The sequence below is a fragment of the Coturnix japonica genome, chromosome 11 (assembly GCF_054131305.1).
Source record: "Coturnix japonica strain WE chromosome 11, WE-NBRP24, whole genome shotgun sequence".
In the NCBI taxonomy this organism is placed as follows: domain Eukaryota; kingdom Metazoa; phylum Chordata; class Aves; order Galliformes; family Phasianidae; genus Coturnix; species Coturnix japonica.
Genome location: NC_140673.1, coordinates 6,653,732 through 6,668,768, shown reverse-complemented (window position 1 = coordinate 6,668,768; position 15,037 = coordinate 6,653,732). Strand labels below are relative to the sequence as shown.

The 15,037-nt window shown below is 50.5% G+C and overlaps 1 protein-coding gene across 2 annotated transcripts; it reads right to left on the bottom strand.

Annotated features, from left to right (window-relative positions):
- Positions 1 to 7,993: 7,993 nt before the first annotated feature.
- On the bottom strand, positions 7,994 to 13,780 carry SERPINC1 (serpin family C member 1). Of its 2 annotated transcripts, XM_015869699.3 has the most exons (7): positions 13,680 to 13,780; positions 11,048 to 11,426; positions 9,981 to 10,196; positions 9,548 to 9,685; positions 9,068 to 9,458; positions 8,709 to 8,773; positions 7,994 to 8,480 (listed from the first exon to the last, which is right to left on the bottom strand). In XM_015869699.3, exons 2-7 carry the CDS (start codon positions 11,420 to 11,422, stop codon positions 8,307 to 8,309), a joined length of 1,359 nt encoding a protein of 452 aa, XP_015725185.1. In that variant the 5' UTR covers positions 11,423 to 11,426; positions 13,680 to 13,780; the 3' UTR covers positions 7,994 to 8,306. The 2 variants fall into 2 exon arrangements, with proteins under 2 accessions (XP_015725185.1, XP_085367087.1); XM_085510961.1 differs by lacking the exon at positions 13,680 to 13,780 and having other exon boundaries at positions 11,048 to 11,539.
- Between the last annotated feature and the right edge of the window lie 1,257 nt (positions 13,781 to 15,037).

The window sequence follows — 15,037 nt, the reverse complement described above, 5'->3', positions numbered from 1 at the left end:
CTTGCTGTGAAGAGAAGGGTGAAGGTGCAGTAACTGCTATACAAGCAGCGTTGGTCTGAAACAGATGGCAACCAATCCATCAGCGCGTAGCAATGAAGGGCTGACATGAGATGGTGATTGCCTTACTTGTATGGCATAGCTGTGAGTTTCTCCAGCAGATATTTGGGTTTTTGTTTTTCTTCTTTACTGTATCGATACTGTGAATAGAGGAGCATCCAACAGCCCGCGGTGGAATCCTGCTGGGCTGACTCACTACTTCCGATTGGCCTGGTCAAAATCATGACCTTGTTCCTTCATATTGTTCTAGGCTAGTCTGAAAACAAAGCTTGTGAAAGGTCTTTATTTTATTTTTTTCCTCTGGTTTGGTTTATTTCGTTGGGGTTTTTGTTTTTGTTTTGTTTTGGTGCAGAGGTTGCCACTGTATCATTTCTGATTGCATGCAAAAGAGCCAATATTCTTGCCCAGGCCTCACCAAGGTGAGGTTTATAGCTTGTAGCTAGAGTCAGTATAAGGTATGGTAGTGGGAATCATTTTAATATTATTTCTGTACATTTAATGGATGTGTATATGTATGTATGTGTGGAAATCACGGTGTCTCTGATGTCTTCTCAAGCAGTGCTGAAAGCAATTGAGGCCCATCTGCACCAGGAGAGGGAATCGGTTTGGAGGGAACTGTTCGCCTAACTTCTCTTTCAGTGATTGATTCCTCCGTGCAGACAGGGCTGTAATTGGAGAATGAGGGGTTGGAGGTCATGTGCAGTGTGGCAGAACCAGGGCTGAGCTTTCCCAGCATGGTGGAGCTGCTCGGCGTGGTGATGGTGTCCTTCATGCATCTCCACTACAGAGCTTTGTGTGGTCACACCAAAGCTGTGGATGAACAGACACCGGCTTTCCAAGTACGAATGCTTCTGTGATGGGTTGAGGCGCAGCTTTGCGTTTCCACGTCTAGCTGCAGCTTTTTCCCCTTTGCCAAAACTGTGATTGCAACTGTGATTCGAGGAGGATGTGAAGCAAAGTGTCGTCGTAATACCTCTGTGACTTAACATTTCTGTCAGCTTCAGAGTTGGGGCTCGCTAACCCATTTGTTTGCTTGCCTCAGGCAGCAGGGGGGATGTCCTCTATTTCTGTGGACTTCTGTGTTGGAGCGAGAACACATTTCTTAGCTCCTTGCTGTGGCAAAGAAACCTGCCTCGTGCCAACTGTAACGCTTCTCTCCAGCAGCCTGCAGAAAGCCCTGAGTGACAGCAAAGCGCTTGGACGGTCCCCTCTGCTGCCAGCTTTCCTGTGAATAGCTGTGAAAATAGTGAAAGTTGTGTTAGTATTGTGCTGCTGCTTTGGGAAGAGCTGAGCCTTCCTCTGGGGAGGAACAGCTGGGAAAGAGACAAGCAGAATGTCTTGCTGTTCTTCTGCAGCAGGAGCTTGGGACAGCAAGCGGGACTGCTTTGTACCAGCAGCTGGTGAGGGATAAGCAAAGAGGTATTGTTGCTGAAAAGCTCTCTGATGTGAAATATAGGGAAAATCGGAGGGTGTAGGAATGGCTGAGCTGCGGTGATTGGGCTGCTAGTTGGAGGAGAGATGCCTGGAGAGGAAGGTCTGGCAGCATCTTATTTCTGAGCGTAGGATTGATTGGGTCAGCTTCATTGTGCACATTGTGAACGTTGCTATTGAGAGGATGGAAGCTGTGATGGAAGCAGGGCTGGGCTGCACGCTGGTTCCACACAGGAACTGGAGGTCGTCCTGCTGATCTGAAGGTACCAGAGCTCAGTCTGCTGGGGAAATGCCACGTGGTTCCTACCATTTCTTTGTGTCAGATCTGACGTTGGCTGTTATTTAGGTTGAACTAAAAGGTATCCGACTGTAATCTTCACTGACCTGGTTGAGTTGTTTTTTTTTATTCCTAGGGACTGTAGACAATTCAGGTTTCATATCACATTATCCTCATCCCAACTGTGAACACGTTACTACTGCTTCTTATAATTTATTACCTTTCCGTTCCTGGACGTCTGTGCGATCTGGCTGTTTACCAGTGCCACCTTCCAGTGCTCCATTAGTTTTCATGCACAGGGAATTGTTGCAATGGATAAGCTGACTGTGCTAGTTGGAAGAGTAGAAGCCTTTGTAGAGTGACTTTTGCTTCCTCTAGCTGTCATTAGGGAATGCACACACACATACTGTATATACATATGTATGCATACATATATAAAGTGTTTCAATATAAGCTCATTTAGCATTATTCTTATTTAATTTATATTTTAATCCAGTTGTAAACCAAAGTATTACAGGTTATGAAATGATGCGTCTTGGAAACAGGAGGAACCATTTGAGGTGGGAGTTCCTAAAGATCTGTATTGACAAAAATACAGATGCAAGTAAGGTGTAAGAGTTTGCTCTGGTGAATCTTAGGGATGTGGAACCTGGGCCAGGTTTAAGATGTGCTGGATAAGGTTTGATTGAGGGGAGGCAGCGCGTTACTGTTTTAACGCTGTTCTTTTTCTCCCCCAGTCTGACTCGGTGTTGGAGGAGCTGCTCCAGGAACAGCTGGCAGAGAGGAGGCACTTCAGCTACCTTTGCTGGATGAAGCAGGACTTCCCTGCAGGGGAACTGAGGCGTGTTTTTGCTGCCCTCCCTTGTCATTGCAGGATTGGGAGGAGTTTTTGTTCGGACAGGACAGGCTGTCTCTGTGCTGCCTGTGGCTCTGCCTCCATCTCCCCCAGCCTGCTGTTCCTGGCTGTGATGGAAGGGTCAGGGCTGGGAGGTTTGCACTGAGGTGGAGGAGCTGCAGCCAGGCACAGTGCTGCAGGGCTCTGGTTCATGTGTGCTGTCACAGCAATTACAGCCATCCCTGATGGTCTTCAGGGCCTTCTGAAGGCCGCTGAACATCCCTGAGGTACAGAGAAATGGTTTTGTTAAACAGAATCGAGGCTTAAAACTTGCCATGTTCTTCATGGCACTTAGCTGTTTCATGGAAAACAAACCCAGAAATAAAAAGAGGGAAGGCAGCAAATCAGAATGTAGTCTGGCACAACCAGGGGCTGCAGAATGGCCACACAGAGCTGGCTTAGTGGCCGATGTAGTGCAGTAGCAGACAGGCACTTGCTGCTGACTGATGCTGAAAAGCACGTTTGTTTTTCAGTAACCTCTATGGAGAGGCACAGTCTGCTGTCACCAATGGAAAGAGGAAGTAGGGTCAGAGATAAGATCTTGTTAATCATTTTGTACAGGGGAGTAATTGCCTATCCAAGGAAGGTACAAATTCTGCAGCCAGCTCTACCACAAAGTCTCCTGCAGGCTTGGCAGCGGCTGTGCCTCCTCTCAGAGCCTCTTTTTGTAGCAGGCTGCCCTGCGTCCTTGCACTGAGCAGCGATGAGCCGCCTGCCTGCTGCTGCTGATTGAATAGGTTCCCTTCATACTGTCCTGCAGGATTAGTGCGTGCTCACAGCTCGGGGTGTACACGCAGTCCCATTTTTAGCTCCTGAGTTCAGATCTGGCAAATATAAAAAGCTTGTAAGCTAATCTATGTCTGATTGCAGGCGCTGGGCACTGGGGCTGAGCGCAGGAGCCCTGCTGTGCCATGTGCTGTGTTCATTCTACGTGAACCCCACAATGAAGGACAGGGAGCAGAGAAGACAGAGCTGGGCACTTCAAGGCGCACGGTGCAAGGAGCAGCAACAAGCAGGAGTTTATACGCGGGACATACAGGTTAGGTGTAATGGGGAAGCTTCTTCACCTTGAGCACAGCCAAACACCGAACAGGTTATGCACAGAGGCTGGGAGATCTCCCTCTTTGGAGATGCTGAAGCCCCCATGCCAGCTGCCTGAAGCTGCCCCAAGGTGGGGGCTGGGAGTCAAAGGCCTTCAGGGGAAGGCTGGGAATCCCTGTCCCTGTGCTGTGCTATATGAAGCAAGGGGCAGAGGCTCCGACCCTGCCCGTGCATTATCATTGTATTTTCATTTGCCAATGATAGACCTGTGACATAGCATCTTGTCTGCAGTGGTCTGTGGAGAGGCTGGCTGCTCACCATGCCTGAGTGCAGCAGCCTGTGTTCCTTGGACTAAGCCAAGCTATATTTCTGTTAGACTTGTATTTTATTTTGAAGAATTATCATGTAACAATGGGCAGCTGTTAACAGGCTGCCTAGTTCATATCATTAAGCTTTTGAAACGTATTCAGGTATCATTTAAATACTGCTGTGTAACTCCTCGTTTAACCTGACATACTCTGAGTTAATCGTGTCTCTGCAGGTGTCTACATCAGTACTTTAAAACAAATCAGTGTATTTTTTGTTTGCAGACTATCAGTTATGTTAAGCTTCCAACTTTATGTGGGTTTTGTACTTAACCCCCCTCAGTTTTACAGTTAAATGTTTTCATTATTTTTATTATTAATTGAGTGAAGCTTATTTATTTAAACCTTCCTGTTACATTTGCATTCAGACCCAGTACCATTGGCCGCGGCCCATGAAACTGTGAAACTCATTATAAAGTAAGAATGAAGCTAGATTGGTGAGTTACTCATGGTTATAAAATACAGTGAGTAGCAGCTTCAAAATAGGATTGAAAGTGCTGGGGCTGGAATCATGAAATCACAGCTGGGAAACCCCTGTGGGAACATCACCTGGAGATGTTCCTGCACCAGTTCCCCAGGTGGCCGAGTTCAGGAGTTGTCCTGATACAGAGAGTTTTGTCTGGGGTCGGTGTATTGCAGGCATTGGTTTGGTATGGGTGTTCTGTGATGCCATTTCCTTAGCGCTTACATGTCTGAGGAAACTCTGGATTACTGTGAAGCTTTTAGTTAATGCTCCATTGCATGGGAATTGGTATCTGAACAACCATTGGCTTGACAGAGGTGAGGGCTGAGGCAGGAGCTGGTGTGACACTAACAAAATGGGACGGTGCAATTCTCTGAAGGACAGCTCTGGCTTTGCCTTGCTCAGGGAGCACTGGAGCTGCTGTTGGTTCAGCCCCTGAGTAAGGTAAACGCTTCTTGGCTCCCTGAATTTCATGTCTGGAGAAAAAGCTGTGTTGGCACAGGGCAAGTGCCAGAGAGATATTTGAAAGTACAAGGGAACGCTGTCATTATATAACACACGCTTCTTGTGTATGTAGAACTGCTGATGGTTAGGATGGGCTGAGGAGCAAGAGGGACCCTCGGTGGTGGAAGCTGAGGATGAGAATCACACACAGCTCTGTGCTCCTGAGGTCACTTCTCCGCCACCCATAACATGAGGTGAAGCCCTGTTGTTGCCCAAGGTGCTCTCTGCCCCCACCTTCCCCAGCGTCACCCCCCTCTTTCCTGTACAACACTGTGAATGACACCAATCACTCTTTGAAGGCTCCCATTCAGCTTGCTGAGAGCACAAAGTGCTGCCCTACATGGTGACGCCGGGGGAGATGGCACCGAAGGCTGCACACAGGGACAGCTGTGGCCCAGTGTTCTGCACAGAGGCCATATTTAAGCAGCTTTGTGTAACAATTTGCTAATCACGCTTGGTTTCCTAATGAACTAAACTGACAATCAATTTCTAAAATATAAGAGCTTTTTAGAGGGAATAATTGAGGATGGAAGATTTAACCGGGATAACTTTAGTAAAGAGCACAGGAGCTTTTCTGTTCTGTTTCTGAGCAATCACTCCAGAAAGTGCGTTGTGTTAAGCAGCAGAGTCCCAGGACAGTAACTACCTCTCTCTCTCGGAGTGCTGAGGTTGCCACGCTGTCAGCAAAGCGTTCACTTCAGATTTGTTTTCCTTACCTCCATGTGGCAGCAGCACCGGGCGGCTCTGGGAGCTGTAGGGAAATGGCACTGGGGAGCACCCTGCAGTGCCAGCAGCTCTCTATGAGCCCTGGGGGTCTGTGCCTCACGCTCAGTGTCACAGTGAGGCTCCCAGGGCTACGCGCCCTGCACTGCGAGGGAGTGAGGGCGTAAGGGGGAGGGAGGACCCACCTCTCTCCCACCCCCTAAGGGAGCAGGCAGCAGCAAAAAGCAATAAACTTCAATAACAATAACACTTTTATGTGTTGGTCGTTACTCAGCAGATGTGACTCCCTGGTTTTATGTCTTGTACAAACGTACAGGGAGCAGATCTGGCATGCAAAAAAAAGAAAAAAGAAAAGGTGCCATTTTTTTTTCTTTATAATTAAACAGATTCCCTTTCCAAACGAGAACAGCACTTTAAAATAGGTTCCTCTTCAAGAAAAAAAAGAAAAAAAGAAAAAAAAAAAAAAAGAAAAAAAGGAAAAACAAAAAATAAAAAGAAAAACCCTTTACTGAAGAAATGCACTTTAACTGGTAGGTGAGCACGGCTGCTGTTGAGGCTCGCTGTCAGCCAGAGCCCAGGGAGCGGCGGTGCCCAACGCGCGGTGCCCACGCACTACTGCAGCTCTACCTCCCACTGCCCCTGGGCCCGTGCTGCTGCAGGAGTCCCACCCAAAGGCAGCAGCAGGATGGGGGCCTTGTTGCAATCCTGTTGTAAATCGGTCAGAAAAACAAAACCCGCCGCCACCTTTGCCTGTAGGGAGAATTTAACCCATTTCCAGACCGTACCCCCGGCTCCGGCGCAGCAGAGGGCTGTGCTAAGGTGAGGTTGTACCTGGGGGTGTGAGGTTTCTTATATGATGGATATGGAGCCCTCAGCAGTTGAGTATTTACAAATGATAATAGTCCATGTTCATGTGTCCCCTGTTGATTCCGCTCAGAGCTGGTTTGTAGAGTAAGCATTTGTAAGAGAACTGTGCTGTCATCATCAACTCTTGGCCTATAACTCAAATGTGCAGGACACGCATTGTACAATTGTACAACCAATAGGTAAACAGAGGTTTAAACAGATGTTTCGTTAAGAAAGGTTATCGTGATGGAAATATGATCTATAATAAATGAAAATGCTCACCAGTGTTGAAGGCTTGTAGTAAACCCACAGAGGAGTGATCTCCAGAGAGAGATGCTGCCTTAGTGGTGGTCAGCCCTTAAATGGGATCTAGGAGAGGTGGAGTCAAGCTCCACCCCTTCCAGTAGCACAGCTGAATTACCTTCACCTGTGCTCCCATAGCTGACTCATTGCTTGCCTCACATGGTCAATCAGAGGTTCAGGCTGTGATCAAGTTTCCCCATACACGTGTCCTCACCCTCAAGGCTTATTCTCACAGTTCAGAAAGTTTCCTGCTGTACTAATTGTTGTTTATTTGTAATTTTACTCTTGGTTGCAATGAAAAAACAAACAAGTCTGTACTCACGCTCAGTCGGCAGCAGGTTGCAGCAGGTTGCAGCAGGTTGCAGCGTGGTCCTGCTGTTCTCAGCAATCCCACCGGCCGTCCCCGTGGGTTGGATGGTGGCTGCAGTGTGAACAGCAGAGCTGTGGCAGGGCACAGGACCGAGGCGTTGTGGGTTGTACAGTCGTACAGTTGCATTTCAGCAGTTCAGCATAAAGCGCTCTCGTCGGACAGCTTTAAGAACAATGTGAATGAAAAAAGAAATCTAGCAACTTGGGTAGGAATCTTGGAAAATTCTAGCAGTGTATACTTGAACTTCTGTTTGTATCAAAAAACAAATCGCATTCTTCTTTCTTTTAACACGGTGTAAAAGAACATTATGCATGTGAGTGGTTTGAGAATTAAATGGTTTAATACTCAGCTCTGTGCCTGTTTCTTGTAGCTGACTGTTCTTGGATAGCGGCATTTCCTCCCAGCCATAAAGGCAGGTTTCTCAGAGAAAGCTGGTGTAAAGCTCACTACACAGTCAAACAGCCTGAACAGCCTTGGCTGCATGGCGAGGCTCTCACTAGTTCAGCTCTTGGGCGCAGCGGGCACACCAGGGCTGCTGGAAGTAGAGCTCCAGAGCTTGGCAGCTCCTCCACCCACCAGCTATTTGCTGCAGAAGATGGCCCTGGGGCCCAGCACTGATTGCTTGGCTGCTGCTGCTGCTGCGACTGAGGAGCATGGGAAAGGGCACATTCATTGAGGAAGGGAAGGTTAAGCCTAGGAAGTGACTTAGTGAAAACCATCCATTCAGAGATGAGTTTATTCCATACAGATCTATAGGTTTTAACGTACCGGGGAAGGAGAGTTACAGTTTGATGCCTGAGAGGGAAGAGGGGTTGGATACAGGCCTGGCTGCCATGAAAATACCAGTGCCAGGGGATATAAAAAGTTAAATCAGCCTCCTTTGAACAAGGGCTGGAGCAGGAGGATGGCCCCTCCCTGCAGCTGGCACCAAACAGTAACGCAGCCACCCCAGCACAATCTGGGCTGCATGGCAGTGCCTGATTGCCCCTCTCCCAGGGGCAGGGAGGGGAGAGGTGAAGCCCAGGCAGCCTTTAGGAGCAAGGATTAGATATTCTGCCCATGAATATAATGGTGTTGAGGGCGGCTTCCCGGATGAAGAGCAAGAAGGGCCTGTTGGCCTCAAAGGTAATTCTGTTCATGGGGAAGGAACGGCCAGAGATGACGACAGCTGTCGCTGCTGATGCCTCACTGCCTTCTTCATTCACCTACCAACCAGAAGAGAAGGAGGAATTAAAACACAGGCATTGGGCAGCATTTAGATGGCTCTCCCTCCCTTCCCACCAGTCTGCAGCACAAGGAAGCACTGTGATTCAGTGTCTCCTTGTGGCGACAACATGTGTCAGATCCACAGTCCTTTGCATTTTTCCTTTTGTGCTTCATGCTTTTAACAAGAACAAAGAGCAGAACACATCCTGGGACAGAATGAAGCTTACCTCAAGGAAGGCTTTGTGGAAAGCTTCAGATACATACAGGTCCGTACGGCCCTCTGCAACTATACCTGAAACCCAGAGCAACAAAACAAGGAAATCAAAACTAGGTTTTGAGACAGCAGCTCAAGATACAAAACAGTCCCTTCCCTCATAGGCAGCATTCAAACCCAGAAGGCACATCTGCCCTAAAACGAGGATATCCTCCACCAACTGCAGTGGGTTTGCTCAACTCCCATGCCCTCAGAGCTGAGCAGGGCTGTGTGCCCACAGTGAGTGCTGAGCCCCTCAGGGATGCAGCATCACTTAGATGTGCTCAGTGTTCTTTTCCTCAGGGGTAGGTTGCCCCCAGCCCCACACCTCACCTGGCAGCTTGGCGTTTTCTGGACTGAAAAGATCTTCCAGCCCCATTTTTCTCAGCTTCTCCTTGACGCTGAAGCTGTCCTCGATGCGGAAGCGGGGGAGAGAGACAGTAAGGGAGACCTCCACCAGTGAGTCGATCCAGTCCTGCAGCTTGTCCGACGTCAGGTCTCGCTCCACCTCCACCAGCGGCGTGCCGGCTCTGGGCAGGACCAGCACCATGGTGATGTCGTCCCCTTTGTAAGGCAGCTCCAGCACCTGAACTTTGTCCTGGATGAACGCATGGCGGAACCTGGCCTCCTGGTACATGATGGGGACTTTGCAGGTCTCACCGTTGGCTTTGTGAAATAAATCCAGTCTTGTGTTTAGAGCTGGGAACTGCGACTTCCAGTGTCCCTGATGGGGAGATGGTGAGGGCAAAAGCAAGCATGAGCAACATCGCTGCCCCTGGGAAACTGGCTGCTCTCCAGCTTCGTTAGCCATACCTTAAAATAAATGGTGTTGACCAGGACCAAGACGGTGAGATCATCGATACCTCTCTCTGGGATCACTTCTGTAATGCGCCTCTCCGTCTTATTGGCTACCCACTCATTTATGATCTGCCTGGAAAGCTCTGGCTTCTCCTGAAGGATGAGACCAAAATAGCTGAAGTCAAGGGTCATAAACACCTCTTTGTTTAGTGCCCACCTCCCCAGGGAGGACACTGCACAGTGCTGCAGTGTTTAGAAAGGAGAAGCCGGGAAGTGACTGTGGTTATGGAGCTGGGGCAGGAGCTGTGTCCCGTGCTCATGTCTGTCTTCACCAGCATTCCCTGTGCTGAGCATGGCATTCCCTGCAGCAGAGGATGGGGGTACAGCAGAAGCAGGACAGGGAGTTAGGAACAAACAAACCAGGAATCTCAAAGCAGTTCAAACTCACTTTGAAGTTCAACGGCCAGAGTTTGGCTCCATAAACTATTTCACTAATGTTCTGGTAAGTCTCATTGAAGACCAAGGATTTCTCTCCAAAGAGACGGTTTGCTGATATTAGCTCTGATGACTTGTTGGCTTTCTTGTAGAGACGGCAGTTGAGCTTGGCAAAGAAGAAGTGGACCTGGTCAGATGTCTTCTCTGAAATAGTGTCAAACTGGAACACCTGGAGGGGCCAAACAGCAAGAAGGAATCCATCAGCAAGATCCTGTGCTCCCACAGCAAGTGGTGATGCAGGCCTTGCCCTCCACTCACCCCCTAAAGCACAGCCTTAGAATCATAGAACCACAGAATATCCCAAACTGGAAGGAACACATAAGGACCATTGGGACCAACTCCTGACTCCAATTAGCATCACCCTGGCCTTTCCCCAGTGAGAGCCCTGCACCAAGTGGGCATGGCATTGATGGGACCAGATGCAGCTCTTGGGTCAGCGCAGGCTCTGGCAGGACCTGTAGGGGTTTGCTCTAATCCTGTGAGAATGCCAAAGGCTGCTCCTTCCCAGGAGTAATTCTCATGGTCTGTTGAGTAATTCTGGTACTCATTATCTATTTTGGAGTATGTGGCAATTGCTTTGAGGGTGGATTTCAGCAGCACAGTGATTTATTTCTAATCTGTTCCTGGCTGTCAGCTGGAAGGACAGCTCCAATTTGTCAGCTCCTATCCATCTCAGGGCTTCAGGCACAGAAAAATCCCATAGCAAATTGCTCATGATCTGTGGCACCACTTCCTATGAGGGGCAAAAAGGGGTGTTAAGAGCCCTCATGCAGGGAAAAAGAGAGCATTAGGAGCACAGCTCATGGAGAGAAGTGTTCCCATCCCACAGTAGGGGCTGCCCACAGGGGAAGGTGTGCCTCAAGGTATTGCTGGCCCCTTGCTGAATGAGCTGAAACAGCCTCCCATGCCCCACCCTGGGGCTGTTTAAATAAAAGCATCCCCTCCCGCTGGCACTGCCAGCTCTGCAGCCTTTCAGGCCCCAGTAGCAGCTCTGGGGAAGGCTGAGGATATGCCACTAACCTCCATGAGCTGCTGCAGGGTGTCACCGCACGCCCCGAGCTTGGTCATGGCGAAGGCTGTGGAAATGCTGAGGGGTGACAGGAAGATGTTCTCCTCGTTGTCCTTGGAATCGGCCAGGTGCTTGTAGAAGACGACGGCAAAGCGCGAGTTGGCCCTGGACAGCTCCCAGACACGGGGGTTGGTGGACCCCGGGATCCGGCCCTTCCCCGGCTCCAGCACCTCACTTTCCTGGGCCTTCTTCTCAGGGTTGCGGTAGATGCAGATGGGGTTCACTGGGATATCACGGGGCTTCGCAGTGCAAATGTCTTCCACGGCATAGCGTACAGGGGCAGCCATGCCCCAGAGGGCAAAGAGACACACTAGGAAGAGCTGCATTGTCCTGGAAGCAGAGGGAGTGCTGAGTGTGCGCCCACCTGCCCGGAGAGCCCCCAGCCCAGCCAGCACTGGGGTATAGGGACCATCACAGCCCTCTCCCATCACCCTGCTGTAGTGCTTCTGTGGGATGGACCGGGACAGCCCCAGCAGAGCAGCACAGCTCTGAGCACACCCTGCTTTTAGAAACAGCACAATGAAAACAGTGCTTTCCCAGAGCCACGGGTGTCCTTTTTTTAAGCAGCCCTGACAAACTGGTGCAAAAACACATAGATCAAAGCTATGATCACTCTATGGGGAAGCTGCCGAAGTCCGCTCTGCTCTGCAGTCACGTTTTTGCTTTGTACAGACCCTGCCCTGCTCTCTCTCCTGGGAAAGCACTCCATGCCCCAAGCCCTGCAGCGGAGAGCCCTCAGACAGTGCTTTAGATGGTTTCCTTCCCCTTTTCCTGGGGGAACCTCCTTCTCCAGGTCTGTTTCCTTCCTTCCCTTGAGCTCTTCTGCCATTTCAGTTTCCAGCTGTGATTTCAGGCCCACCTCAGCCTTGCCCTGTTCTAACTGCTGATGCAGGAAGCTCAAACAGGGGATGTAGATCGCCACCAGCCCCAGCAGCACATTACTGGCCACCCTAGGGCTGATCAGCACTGCAGCACAGAGATGCCCTCTGTGTGACTCCCAGTGGGTTTGCTCATGTCCCCATGGCTCCTCTGGGGGCAGGGAGGGTGTGAGACTCCATGTGCCCACCGCTGCTGTCACCTTGTGCTGCCCCATCAGTGCGGAAATGGAAGGTTTCTTTTAATGACCGCCAGAGCTGCCAGCATCCAGCAGGGCAGCACGGAGCAATGTGGGGAGCTCTGGGCTCTTTCACAACCCCCTGCCTGTGCTCTTATGCAATGGCTGGATGATCTTTGAGGTCTCTTCCAACCCAGACCAGTCTGTGTCTTCATCTGGGCTGCAGCTCTTCCATGAAAGCAGAAATTACCTCATTTGGCACCAGGGCTGTACTGAGCCCGGGGGCCTTCACCAGCACAAACTGTTAGTGCAGCAGCAAGCACTGCAAGAGGACGTGTACAACAAGATGTTTTTGCTCAGAACACAGCCAGTCTGAGTGGTAAAAGCAAACACACACTGTTGCAAGAAGGTGAAGGACAGATGCATGGAACAGCTGCAGCACCACAGAAGGCAAAGCCTGAAAGGGGTGGGAAGTCAAACAGACTGACCCTGAAAGCACCACAGTGGGCAGGAGGAAGGGAAGTGGGAGCACTGCAGGAAGCACCACTCTTCCCAATACCAGCTCCTGCAGGAGGGTCACCGGGCTCTCAGCCCCATCCTGCTGCACTGCACGCCCTGCGGTTGGTTGCTGAGCATCCCACAGCCCGTCCCAGCTTCAGATTTCATCCATTTAGAGGGGATGTGGGATTTTACGCTCTTAGCCCCTTCAATCTGATATATCAGCTCCCTGGGGCCAACCCAGCCCCCCAGCATACCCAGCACAAGCACACAGCAGAAGGGGAACACAAGACCCACAGGGCTGCATGCCATACCGCTGGCTGGGAGCTGCCCTGCTCCCCCAGCAGCTCCTGGGGCCTCCCTTTCATACTGTCCACACCACACATCAGCTGGAGGGAGCCCAAAAGCATTACAGCAAATGGCTGCCTGGGAAGGGTTACTGGCAGGGAAGAGAACACAAAGGGGGAAGGGCTTGGCTGTCCTGCTTCAGTCACCCCTGTGAGAAGCACAGAAAACTAAGGAACAAGTTGCTGATTCAGCTAAAAACCAGAGGGCTCCATGCAAATGTGGGGACTCCTAATCCCACAGCCAGGCTGCGGCCAGCACAGCCCGTGTGCCCCCACTGCTTTGCGTTCGTCCTGCAACAAAGGCTGCATTCACCCCTGCTACCTGTGCAGTTCTGCTGCACTCCTCTGGGCCCAGCAGCTCAATGTGATTAGGATGGACAGAAAACCCTTCCTGCTCCCCCCCCCAGACCAGTGCTGCTCCTACACGGGCCAGGGGGGTTGGTGCTCACCACAGCATGAAGCAATGCCACAAAGAAATGAGGTGAAGCACAGCCCATCAGTGAGCTGGGCACAAATTGCTCCCTCCCTAATGGGAACTGTGATGTTTTAAGCTCCCCATGCTGTGAGCAGAAGCCCCAGATCCAGAGGAGCAGCAGTCTGGTAGCAGCCTTAATTCCTTCAACAGGCAAATGGAGCTGTGGGTTCAGTTAAAAATGAAGCATTAGTGGAAATAGTTTCTCTTACCCAGCCTGGTGCCTCCAGCCTCCTGTGTTCTGGATGCAAATGCAGATTCCCCAGGAGGACAGGAGTGCTCAAGACCCACACACCCAGAGCAGCTCCACACTGGGCTCCCGTGCTCCAGCAGCAGGCAGGATGGGGGCAGGATGCTGGGGCCAAAGGCTGATGACCGCTGCAGAAGGTTAAACAAAGAGCAGGAAAGCAAAAAAGCAATGATTGGCTTGAAAGAGGTTTTAAAGTTCAATCTGACAAGGGAAAGTTTGACCACCTACCCCTTAGAAATGCTAGGTGCCTTCCTTTTTTGCCAATAAAATAATTAGCCACTCATGAAAAAAGCTCAGGAGCAGCACTTGTGGTCCTTGGCTGCAGAGGAGGGCCTGCAAAGCAGGGCTGGGTTACAGCCCACGGCCATAAGTACCACCTGAAAACTGGCTGTGCCCAACACATCAGTCTTGCACACGTTGTTCTTGCTCTCACCCATCCTACAGCAGGGCTGTCTTTGGACAAAGTGAGCACAGAAGTCACACTGTGACCTCCGAGCAGCACCCAGCAATGCAAAGCAGCCAAGAACTGCAGGAGGGCACAGGAGGTGAGCTGTGTGCTGCAAGGAAGGGCTCAGCTGTGCTGCTCACTGTGCTCCCAGCAGTGCTGGTGTAATCGCCGAGGTGAGACGTGCTCACAGCCCTGGGGCCTTCAGAAGGAATCAGCTGCTCTCTGCTCCCAGCCAAGTGTGCTGTATCCAAGCAGGGGCTCTTCTTCTGGTGCTGAAGGGCAGCTCGATGCCACATGGAATGGGAGCAGGCACCCACTGTGTTCTGCACATCCCACACAGCTCAAGCTGTGGGAATTAAGTCTCAGCAGTGTGATGAGGCACAGCAGCACTGCAGCTCACTGCAAGCAGGCAGAATGCCTAGAACAGAGCATGGGAACACCTCCGTTACCATGATAGCCCTATTAAAGGCAAGGCTAACTGCAGAATGAAAGAAGGTGGCAAGCTGGGGACTTCCTCTAAGTATTTATTCCCAAACCCCGTGTAGGGCCAAAGGGATCCATCAGCTGCCCAAACCAAACGCCATGGGAGAGCTGATAAATACCTATCTTAAGTGCAGTAGGTAAGTGGCAATTTATTGCTGGTCCAGATCAAACCAACAACCCAGAGCTGATGGCTGGGCAGAGCCATCCCTGAGGAGGCCAGAGGAAAAAAAATGGCAGGTTTCCCCAAACTCCCCATTCGGCTCCTTCAACCAGACTGCAGCAATTCACATCTCTTTTAGCAGCCAAACTTGACAGAAGTTCAAGTTGGTTTTAAGTGTAGCTGAGCATCCTGGAGCCCTCACACCAGTGCAGAAAATGGGAATGGAAAC

What these genes read in the sequence shown, in the direction of transcription:
- SERPINC1 (XM_085510961.1), bottom strand. Translation starts at nt 11,524, where the DNA reads ATGGGAGAGGGCTGTGATGGTCCCTATACCCCAGTGCTGGCTGGGCTG. An exon ending in CCCTGCAGCAGCTCATGGAG is followed by an intron (nt 10,197 to 11,047) that starts GTTAGTGGCATA and finishes TGGCCCCTCCAG; the next exon opens with GTGTTCCAGTTTGACACTAT. An exon ending in TCAACACCATTTATTTTAAG is followed by an intron (nt 9,459 to 9,547) that starts GTATGGCTAACG and finishes TCTCCCCATCAG; the next exon opens with GGACACTGGAAGTCGCAGTT.